The 12,332-nt window shown below is 41.4% G+C and overlaps 1 protein-coding gene across 1 annotated transcript in view; it reads right to left on the bottom strand.

The window, feature by feature from the left end:
• Nucleotides 1-12,332, bottom strand: part of LOC135519938 (Krueppel-like factor 12) — a 144,208-nt gene that overhangs the window by 24,598 nt on the left and 107,278 nt on the right. Inside the window, exon 4 of the mRNA XM_064945183.1 lies at nucleotides 1,996-2,131. Coding sequence (XP_064801255.1) covers nucleotides 1,996-2,131 — 136 coding nt within the window. The remainder of the gene's footprint in view (nucleotides 1-1,995; nucleotides 2,132-12,332) is intronic.

Raw genomic sequence — 12,332 nt, 5'->3', positions numbered from 1 at the left:
ATAAATACAAAAACAACAAATGGAACGTGAAACCTATTACAGCCTATCTGGTGAACACTACACAGAGACAGAAACAATCACCCACGAAATAAACAGTGAAACCCAGGCTACCTAAATACGGTTCCCCATCAGAGACAACAAGAATCACCTGACTCTGATTGAGAACCGCCCCAGGCAGCCAAACCTAAACTAAACACACCCCTAATCAACCACCATCCCAATGCCTACAAAAAACCCAATACGACAACACAACAACATAAACCCATGTCACACCCTGGCCTGACCAACTAATTAACTAAAACACAAAATACTAAGACCAAGGCGTGACAGAGAGCAGGCGTGCCAGAGAGGGAGAGTGGAAGCAGGTGTGACAGGCAGAACCGTCTTTGTTTCAGCGATGGTCTTAATCTTGCGACAAAACCGCCACTGACATGACCGCTGCTTATAGCTGCTGCTGAGAATCCAGGGGAGACTGACGAACTAACAATAATTGCTAATTGCCTAGCAGAGGTGGAGAGCACACCTCTGTACTAATTGCTGATTGCCTAGGAGAGGTAAAATCACCCCCCCCACACACACACACACACACCAAGTAGGCCACTGGGAAGACAGGCAGCACTTAAAGTAGATGGCCCTAGTCAGCAAAAACAGTTTTAGACCACAACAGATAAAGACAAAAAAAATGATACTTATCACTCCTGGAGATATCAGGAATCCTCCATCTATTGAATGAACTAGGCTACATGTCATACTAAACAGGATATAAACACTAAATAGGTCAGGAGACAGACAGGGAGCCTAATAAGGAATGAAAATGAATTATTGAGGCTATATTATATGGATTATTTCAAGGCCTACAAAGAAATACATCGTGAAGGATTTGCAAGTGCCACAAAATAGGATGGTAGGGATATAAAGCTCTCAGCACTTAAACAACATTTTGTTGTATTAAATCATTACATTCTATAAATTGCGAGTATAGGCTGTGACTTACTTAGAATTAAATACAAATTAAATGAAAAATTCCTCATTAGGCTCAGTCTACAGTGCCTTTGAATTCATTTTTAGAAACAATTTTGGCTAGTCTGTTGCTTCAGGCTCATGATATGGTGCCCGGAGCAGGCCATCCTCTCTGAGCTTGCAGAGCCACTGGGGATGCTAAACAAAAGCTCCTTGAAAGTGGGACTATGCCAGGCCTATTATCGTTTAGGCCAAAATCAAATATGGACTAAATGATAATAGAACAAAAATGAATTAAACTTTTAAGAGATCAGATTTTTTGTTTATAAATACTTTGCTTCAATAACACACCGAGCTATCTACCCACCTAGGCTACAAATGCATGCGGTTCTGGGCATGCCCTGAGCTCATGTAGTGAGCGCTACTGATGCGAAATTGGAGTGAGGGAGAAGGCCGACAATCCAGCCTTTGGGAATGTCGCTCCTTGCTCCATTCAAATTAGGCACACCCTGCTCTTCTTTCCGCTCCAGCTCCACTCTGCTCACATACTCTGTTTGGGATGCATTCCAAGTAAGGGAATGTTTGTTTGTTTGGTTTTGTGTGTGTGTGTGTGTGTGTGTGTGTGTGTGTGTGTGTGTGTGTGTGTGTGTGTGTGTGTGTGTGTGTGTGTGTGTGTGTGTGTGTGTGTGTGTGTGTGTGTGTGTGTGTGTGTGTGTGTGTGTGTGTGTGTGTGTGTAGGATGTGCTGAGACTGGTGGTTAAAGTATGAGTACTGGGTCTGGAGATTTCTATGTTTAGGGGTGAGGAGAGCATACTGAAACCCTGATTCTGCTTATAAGACTGGGCTAGGATGGATGGGGAAGCCCTGACTTATCTTATTATACGCAGATGGACTAGAAACATTAATAGGGTGGTATTAGGCTATACAGAAGGATACATAATACTTAAACACACACACACACAAACGCACACACACAGGACACACAAAACAAACGTGCACACACAGAGAACACACAACACACACACTAGTACTTACTCCTGTACAGCGCGTGCTATAGACAGAGCGGTAGATCCGGTCTCGATGACACTGTCCAGGGTGACATTGGGCAAGTCATCATCGTCACTGTCACTCTTGATGTGCCGCGGCGACAAGCTGTTGTGGTCTGTGTATGCTGCCATAGAGACAGACAGAGAAGAGTTTGTCCCATATTCTACATTCTATACTGTAACACGTGATACTGTTGTAAGGTTACATGAAATAGACATATGAAAAGGTTTATGTGTGCTGCCATTAGACACAAACACAGAAGACAAAGACAGAAGTCCCATATTACATTATATACTGTACCATACAGACAAGCCAATACACCATGCAAGCCAAAAAGCTTCATGATACAATTTTTGTATATCAACAACCACTCCTTAAAAAATAATTCTACAGTATATAATAACAGTCCAACATATCAGACAGAATACCTTTGTTTTCTGGATTAGAATTTGTTCTTACTGTACATGGTTTCCAGTTACTGGGAGAAAAAAATATTTCCCTAATGTTGCTATTTTGGTATTATTTAAATAATATGGCTTCACAGAATACTGGTGCTTCTCATCAGCTGTAGCCCTTTTTTACCAAGTTCCTCAAACCACCTAACCTGTCTAAGACCAATGTCTCAGTCCTAGTCTTATTGATGTGACATAAAGTGGGGTTGAAATGATTGACACCCTTGATAAAAATGAGCAATAATGACTGTAAAACAATTAAAATAATGTTCTTATATCGTATGCTCAAAGAAATTGGGAAGTTATATTATTTTATAATACAATTGCTCAGAGAAAGAGATTGTGTTTAACAAGTAATATGTTTTTTTCTTGAAAAGTTAAGGGTAAAAGTGATCAAAGATCCCCTGTTACTGATTCTGGTGAGAGGTTAGAATGTCTTTGGGGTATGATCTCTCTGTAACTTTCTCACTCATCATTATTCACGATTCATTCAGGATTATCCGTAATCATGGTAGCATCCACAATAATTTAGAAGTGTTTAGAAAATATTTTATTCTTATTTACAATAAAAGTGACTCCGAAATGACACATCCCATTTCACACCTGGACAAAAGGAACACCTATGTGAGAATGCTATTCATTGACGACAGCTCAGAGTTCAACACAAAAGTGGCCTCAAAGCTCATCAATAAGGTAAGGACCCTGGGACTAAACTCCTCCCTCTGCAAATGGAATCTGGACTTCTGACTGGCCACCACAGGTGGTAAGGGTAGGTAACAACACATCCGCCACATTGATCCTCAACACAGGGGCTCCTAAAATGTGCCTGCTCAGTCCCCTCCTGTACTCCCTGTTCACTCATCACTGCACAGCCAGGCACGACTCCAACACCATTATTCATTTTGACAATGATGCAACAGTGGTTGGCCTGATCACCAACAACAATGAGACAGCCTGTAGGGAGGGGGTCAGAGACCTGACCGTGTGGTGCCAGGGTAACTACCTTTCCCTCAACGTGATCAAGACGAAGGAGATGATTGTGGACTACAGGAAAAGGAGGGCCAAGAACACCGCCATTCTCATCGACGGGACTGTAGTGGAGCAGGTTGAGAGCTTCTTGTTCCTTGGCATCCACATCATCAACAAACTAACATGGTCCAAGCACACCAAGACAGTCGTGAAGAGGGCATGACAAAATGTATTTCCCCTCAGGAGAATGAAAAGATTTGGCATCTGGTCCTCAGATCCTCATTTTTTTTTACAGCTGCACCATCAGGAGCATCCTGACGGGTTGCATCACTGCCTGGTATGGCAACTGCTTGGCCTCCGACCGCAAGGCACTACAGAGGATAGTGTGTACGGCCCAGTACTTCACCGGGGCCAAGCTTCCTGCCATCCAGGACCTCTATACCAGGGGGTGTCAGGGGAAGACCCTAAAAATTGTCAAGACTCCAGCCACCCTAGTCATAGACTGTTCTCTCTGTTACCGCACGGCAAGCGTTACCGGGAACGCCAAGTCTAGATCCAAGAGGCTTCTAAACAACTTCTACCCCCAAGCCATAAGACCCCTGAACATCTAATCAAATTGCTACCCAGACTATTTGCATTGCCTAACCCCCCTCTTCTACGCTGCTGCTACTAACTGTTATCATCTATGCATAGTCACTTAAATAACTCCACCTACATGTACATATTACCTCAATTTCCTCGACACGGGTTGCCGCCGCAGATTGACTCTGTACTGGTACCCCCTGTATATAGCTTCGCTATTGTTATTTTACTGCTGCTTTCTAATTATTTCTATTTTCTTGAGACAGCATTGTTGGTTAAGGGCTTGTAAGTAAGCATTTCACTGTAACACCTGTTGTATCCGGCGCATGTGACAAAAACAATCTGAATTGATTGGATTATTTACCAACTTTGGTTCCATAAAAATTTGAAACACAACCAAAATAAACTGCAAAGGCATCCAACAAGTTTATAGAGTCTAGGAATATGGGACCAAATACTAAACTTTTGACCACTTTATTATAAGAATCTTTAGGGGTGTCAATAATTTTGTACCCATACCTTTTTAGGAAAAAAACAAAATCTCGTTTTCTGGGCAATTGTATTAGTGTAAAATAATATAAATGTCCAATTTTTTAAGCATACAATAGACCACAGTATTTGAATTGTATTTTTTTATTGTCATTATTGCTAATCTTTTTCAAGGGTGTCAATAATTTCAGACTTCATTGTACTTTCTTTGAATTTCATTCATACTCATATTCAATACATTAAATGTTAGCTAGCTGAATGCCACATCACTACAATCATAGAAAATGTGATGAATGTTTTTCAGAGTGTGAATACTGCATCTAACAGCAATCAAAGCTGCAGCCCTCTTGCCCTCCACCCTGCCTGCAGACCACAATAGATTCTGAAAATACCCAGTACATCCTGTAGGGTAGACACTGTGTGAACCCCTATGTGTGTGTGTATGTCTGTGTTCATGCATATTTCCGTGCTTATGTCCGTGTGTGTGTGTGTGTGTGTTAGCTATGCGCGGGTCAGCTGTTTGTTCACCCGCAGCTGCCCGCAGTTGTTATTTACCCATCCGTAACCACTCAACTATATGTAATATAGTGAAAATCTGAGGCCCGAACCCGACCCTAACCCGCAAATATAGAAAATGTGCTTTACAGTCAGAGATGGCGGAATGTTTTATTGACAGGCTGTCACGGCCATCGAAAGAAGTGGACCAAAGTGCATGGTGAGCGTACATTTTTCTTTATATTTAAAATGTCGCCAACAAAACAACAAACAAAGAAACAACCGAGAAGCTTACAGGGCTATAGTGCCACTATCAAAAGTCAACTACTCACAATGACAGGTGGGAAAAGGGCTGCCTAAGTATGATTCCCAATCAGAGACAACGATAGACAGCTGTCCCTGATTGAGAACCATACCCTGCCAAACAGAAATATAAATCATCGAAATAAAGAACAGAATACAAAACATAGAATGCCCACCCCATATCACACCCTGACCTAACCAAATAGAGAAATAAAATGTCTCTCTAAGGTCAGGGCGTGACAGAGACCTTTTTATGCCTGTGTTTCTGTTTATAAATTCAGACATTTAAGTAGGCTATTTGTTAGTCACCTTTTCTAAAGTTACACTGAAAAAAAATATAAAAACAATATGTAAAGTGTTTGTCCCATTTTTCATGACCTGAAATAAAAGATCCCGGAATTTGTTTTATGCCCTAAAAACATATTTCTTGAACATTCTGTGCACAGTTGTTCACATCCCTGTTATTGAGCATTCTCCTTTTCCAAGATAATCCATCCACCTGACAGGTGTGGCATTTCAAGAAGCTGATTAACCTCTTACATCTATGGGGGCGCTATTTCATTTTTGGATGAAAAACGTTCCCGTTTTAAACAAGATATTTTGTCACAAAAAGATGCTCGACTATGCATATACCAATGATACCATTCGAAAGAAAACACTCTGACGTGTCCAGAAATACCAAGATATTCTCTGTGCGTGCCCTAGAACGTGAGCTTCAGGCAAAACCAAGATGAGATGGCATCCAGGAAATGACAAGGATTTTTGAGGCTCTGTTTTCCATTGTCTCCTTATATGGCTGTGAATGCGAGAGGAATGAGCCTGCCCTCCGGAAATTGTGCGTTGCGCAGATCATAAATGCTACTCAAAATGCTATGCTAGCTTTGCATTTAGTCAATTTGTATGGTTCAAAAACGTTTGCATATTTTGAAAATCTGAGATGACAGATTTTCAAAATATGCTTTTGAACCATAGAAATGGACTAATTTGTGTAAGAGTATGCAAATGCTAGCATAGCATTTTGTGTAGCATGTAGCAGGTAAAATTTTATTTATTTGCAACATTTTCACAAAAGCCAGATAACCAAATAAATAAAATCATTTACCTTTGAAGAGCTTCTGATGTTTTCAATGAGGAGACTCTCAGCCACATACCAGATGCGCAGTGTTTCCTGAAAGCGTCTGTGTGTAGGAGAAATCGTTCCATTTTCTACATTGCGCCTGGCTACCGAAACGAACCGAAAATGCAGTCACCTACAACGTGAAACTTTTTCCGGATTAACTACATAATATCGACGAAACATGGCAAACGTTGTTTGGAATCAATCCTCAAGGTGTTTTTTCACATATCTCTTCATTGACATGCAGTTCGTGGAAGCTTGCTTTCCTCTCTGTGTCCCATGGAAAAATACTGGCAGGTGACTTTTGCGCACCAATTTCGGCGCAGGACACCGGGCGGACACGTGGTAAATGTGGTCTCTTATGGTCAATCTTCCAATGATCTGCCTACAAATACGTCACAATGCTGCAGACACCTTGGGGAAACGACAGAAAGGGCAGACTCATTCCTCTTGCGTTCACAGCCATATAAGGAGATCATGAAAGACAGAGCCTCAAAAATCCTTGTCATTTCCTGGATGCCATCTCATCTTGGTTTTGCCTGAAGCTCACGTTAAAGGGCACGGACAGAGAAGATCTTTGTATTTCTGGACACGTCAGAGTGTTTTCTTTCGAACAGTAGCAGTTATATGCATAGTCGGACATATTTTTGTGACAAAATATCTTGTTTAAAACGGGAACGTTTTTCATCCAAAAATGAAATAGCGCCACCATAGATGTAAGAGGTTAAGAAAAGGCTAAGCTTGAGAGCAGACGCATTATTTTCATTTTATTTGCGATTTTCAGAAATCGTTAACGTTGCGTTATGCTAATGAGCCTGAGGCTTTAGTCACAAACCCGGATCCGGGATGGGGAGTTTCAAGAAGTTAAACAGCATGATCATTATCCAGGTGCATGTTGTGCTGGGGCCAATAAAAAGCCACTATAAAATGTACAGTTTTGTCACACAACACAATGCCACAGATGTCTCAAGTTGAAGGAGCATTGAAATGAAATGCTGACTGCAGGAATGTCCACCAGAGCCAAGAATTTAATTTTAATTTCTCTATCGTCTGAGACCAGCCACCCGGGGAGCTGATGAAACTGTGGGTTTGTACAACAAAAAAGTTTCTACACAAACTGTCAAACTGTCTCAGGGAAGCTTATCTGCGTGCTCGTCGTCCTCACCAGGGTCTTGACCTGACTGCAGTTTGGCATTATAACCAACTTCCGTAGGTAAATGCTCACCTTCGATGGCAGCTGGCACGCTGGGAAATTGTTCTCTTCACAGATAAATTCCAGTTTCAACTGTAACGGGTAGATAGCATGTTTGGTGTCATGTGAGCGTGCGGTTTTCTGATGTTAGCATTGTGAACAGAGTGTTCCAATGTGGTGGTGAGGTTATGGTATGTGCATGGGGCGGTAGGGTAGCCTTGTGATTAGAGCGTTGGACTAGTAACCAGAAGGTTGCAAGTTCAAACCCCGAGCTGACAAGGTACAAATCTGTCGTTCTGCCCCTGAACAAGCAGTTAACCCACTGTTCCTAGGCCGTCATTGAAAATAAGAATTTGTTCTTAACTGACTTGCCTAGGTAAATAAATAAATGTGGTATGTACAGACAATTAACACAATTACATTTTATTGATAGCAACTTGAATGCAGAGATACCGTGATGAGTTCCTGAGGCCCATTGCTGTGCCATTCATCAGCATGATAATGAATGGCCCCATGTCGCAAGGATCTGTACACAATTCCTGGAAGCTGACATTGAGCATGTTTGGGGTGCCCTGGATCGACATGTACGACAGCTTGTTCCAGTTCCCGCCAATATCCAGCAAATTCACATAGCCATTGAAGCAGAGTGGGACAACATTCCTCAGGACACAATTAACAGCCTGATCAACACTATGCAATGGAGATGTGTTGTGCTGCATGAGGCAAATGGTGGTCACACCAGATACTGACTGGTTTTCTGATCCACACCCCTACTTTGTTTAAGGTATCTGTGACCAATAAACAAAATAAACACTTATGTCATAAATCAAATCAGCTTTCATGATTTTGATGAAGATGGCACTTTTTATAGACGGTCCCTAACCACACATTCGTTCTCTCAAGATGCTCAAATAAATATCCTATTTCTCCAGTCCTGTTCCCGAGTCAAAATTTGGTGTATCATTTTACTGCAAGAAATGCTTAATTCTGCAGGAGTTAGTATTATATCAGGCAATATGAAAGGTTATAGAACTACAGTTATTGTCCAGAGTTCAGTTAGGCTAGTATTCCATGTAACCCATCCCGACAGTACAGTTCCCATGAAGTGACATTTTGAAGTCCCTGTCTTGTTAATGTGGAAATAGTTTCATAGTCATCACACATGCCATCCTCATCCTTTTCCAGTTATTAGACTACTGTTCTGGCCCTTCTACTTATTTTCAACTCTCCATTTTACAACTTTTTTTCTTTGTGAATTCAACTCATCGACATTGTGCGTTTTGCCTCAGTGGATCAGGCCCTAAAGCTTAGGCTACGCACTAACGCCAGATACAAATAATGAAAGAAAAACCTCAATGTAGCCAATAGATACGAATTGCACAAAGAATTACATATTTATGGACTTCATTCAACCCAAGCGACATTGCTCATGCCATGCTACAGGCTGTCTTGCCCTCAGGCCAGTTGTCTTTTTGACAGCTCCTGACAGGAAGTTCTTGTTCGGTCCACAGTGAGGATGGGCCCACCACAGAGACACCCATAAACACACATGTGCAGACACACACACGTACACACCTAATCAGCCACTATCGCCCTCGCCCTGTAGATAAGAAGCTGGGTGGTGCAGTGTATTTTGGCATTGTTGTTTTCTCTGAGCGGTGGGTGGGGCATGTCTTGATAATGATACCCATCAAGTGTGTGTGTGTGTATGTGTCAGTGGAGGCTGCTCATTGGTGGATGGCTCATAATAATTGCTGGAACTGAGCGAATGGAATGACATTAAACAGGGCTCCTGAGTGGCACAGTAGTCAAAGGCACTGCATCTCAGTACTAGAGACGTCACTACAGACCCTGGTTTGATCCTGGACTGTATCACAACTAGCCATGATCAGGAGTCCCATAGGACAGCACACAATTGGCCCAGTGTCATTGATTTATGTTGTTGATACCTTACCGCTCCTGTTATTACCATATGGCCATCTTCCCCAATTAAGGTGCCATCAACCTCCTGCGATATGTGTGCGTATTATAGAGATGGAAAGAGGTCTCATCATTGTATCTGTGATATTTTGGTGTCTGTGACAGCATTGACAGTGCTATTCTCCATTTTAAAGTAGTCCATTTTCTTCTTCTTTTGAGTTTAAAAAAAGGTTCAAGCTTATGATGGTTATTTCCAGCCACCTGCAGTGCTGGAGTCCTGAACCAAATGTGTCACTCAGTTATTGTGGTCACTAGATGGCGGTGTGCAAGCCATTTACAAAGCATAGGACCCAATTTGAATAAGAAGACCTCGAACAATCATGAATCTACATTTGTATTACTTGTCAGTGTTCTGAACAGGCATTATTTGTCTTTTTACCTAAACATGCAATCACCATTGAATAGAATTCATAGCAAGCAGTGGACTGGGTTAGTCAGATTTTATTAAATATATAGTGATGCTCTAAGAGCCGGCTCTTGTAGGTGAACGTTGTCAGCCGGCTCGCATATCAGAAGAGCCGGAGCTATTTAAAAAATAAGATATCAATAATCAAAAGATTTAAATAAATATAATTAACTAATTCAAAGAACGAAAAAAATAATAATAATATTGGCGTAAATACTCAAGCGCACACACATTCGTTCTGAAAGATCTGCAGATCCTCTGAGCTGGTGGAAGAACAAGGACTCTAGTAAGCCGTGGGTAGACAAAGTCATGACAGGGAGACTGCAGTGGCCATATCCGTTCCCTCTGAGGGTCTTCTCGAAAACGGGACAAATAATTACTGAGAAAAGAAACTGCGTCAGCACCTCGTGAGGCAGCTTGCATTTCTGAATGCAAATGTTTCATAAAAAAAATATGGTCAGCATTGCTGTGTGCTGCTGGTTATAACATGGCAATAAAGATGAGAGAAAAGAAGGACCAGTTTAATGTTTTAAATGGGATGCTGCAGTTTTGCACATTGATATTTATTTTTCTTTATGGTGCAATACTCTATTATGCTATTCAGACTGTATTCGTTTTGAATGGTTAGATTTATATGCACTTTGTTAATATACATTCAAAAGTTATACTTTAAATGCAAATGTTTAATAGCATTCTTTTTCATAAACCAATGCATTTTTAAATACATTGTGGTTAAGAGAGTACAATTTAATTTAATAATTTAATTAGAATTGTTTTAACACCAATCATAGACAAAATATTGCAAACAGTTTGACTTGAAAAAACACAAAACATATATTTTTTAAAGAGCCGATTGGCAGCCAAAAAAGCTGGCTAAATGTAAAAGAGCCGAGGTGCCCATCACTAGAAATATAACATAACAGATGAACTGGAATGACATTCAGTCTCATGAGATGGGTGCCAAAAATAACTAACTGAAAGCCACACCCACAATATGTCACGAATATGACTGCATTGAGGCATATGCCACTGTGCTTCTATGGCTATATGCCAGTGGTGGGCCGTCAGGGCCAGCAAGGCCTTCTCTGCTGGCCTAAACATCATCAGAATATAATTTTTTTTAAATATATTTTCCACGAATATGTATGAAATTATTCCCCAGAGTAAGAGTTATACTCTTCATTTCATAACTTTCCTCTTGGTTGCACTGCTTCCAGCCCCAGGTTTAGATTTGGAGGGCTGGTCTTTATGTTAGATCTTTTAGCCAATCATATTCAGCCATCATGTGTTGCCAGGGGTCTAAAATCTGCCCTCAGGCCTTCAGAATCAACAGTGCGGGCGCTTGTAGCTTAAAGTGAATGGAAATGAAACTTTAGTGTCAACCAATCAGCTTTAGAGTTGGCTATTGTACGTCTGCTGGCTGGCTCCAGTGTTACACAGGAGCCAGCTAGCAGGCGTAGTGCGTGCTCGACTATTGATTGGATTACCAATATTGAGAGGCAGGTCCTATGGGCAGGTATGTGCAGAACCTTAGAACTAGGAAACTGAATTTGATAAACAAATTAATTTGCGTACTACTAAGCTGTTTTTTCAACCCACAATGGCGGAAGGAGGAGAAGATATCGATTTGGTCGAGGATATAATTATAACGCCATTCTCAAGACGAACTTTCATTTAGGGGACACGATGAAAGTGCTGACTCCACAAACAAAGGGAACTACGTGGAGCTTCTTTCTTTTCTTTCTGAAAGCAACACAGATTTACAATACCACCTGTACACTAACAAAGTGTTCATTGGGACGTCAGGCAAAATACAAAATGACCTAATTTATGCTATTGCTGTAGTGATGGGAGAAGAGATCAACATGGAGATTAAAAAAGCTCCCTTTGTTGCTGTTATGGTGGACGAGACAACAGATGTGGGAAATGCAGCACAGCTCTCACTCGTCCTGCGTTATGTGACGGACACAGGAGTCAAGGAGTGATTTATCCGATTTGAAGATGTGACAAGCGGCAACGTGAGCTGATGACATTGCCGCTCTTATTTTCCGTTTCTTGGAGGAAAATGAATGTAGTCTGGATAAAGTTGTGGCACAGTGTTTTGATGGCGCGACAGTCATGGCATCTGGACTCAATGGGGTGCAGGCTTAAGCACATCGACTAAATTTAGTACTGACTCAAGGAGCCTCAAAGCTTAAAGAATGCAAGGTCTTCTTTGCCAACCTCAATGGCCTTGCAGCATTTTTCTTACGGTCCCCTAAGCGCACGCAACTGCTGGATGACATCTGCAAGCGTCGTCTTCCTAAGGTTGCACCAACAAGGTGGCAATATACATCTAGA

Source organism: Oncorhynchus masou, chromosome 29 (genome assembly GCF_036934945.1).
Source record: "Oncorhynchus masou masou isolate Uvic2021 chromosome 29, UVic_Omas_1.1, whole genome shotgun sequence".
NCBI classification, from domain to species: Eukaryota; Metazoa; Chordata; class Actinopteri; order Salmoniformes; family Salmonidae; genus Oncorhynchus; species Oncorhynchus masou.
The sequence above is the reverse complement of the archived record's forward strand: the minus strand, read 5'-3'. Positions and strand labels throughout refer to the sequence as shown.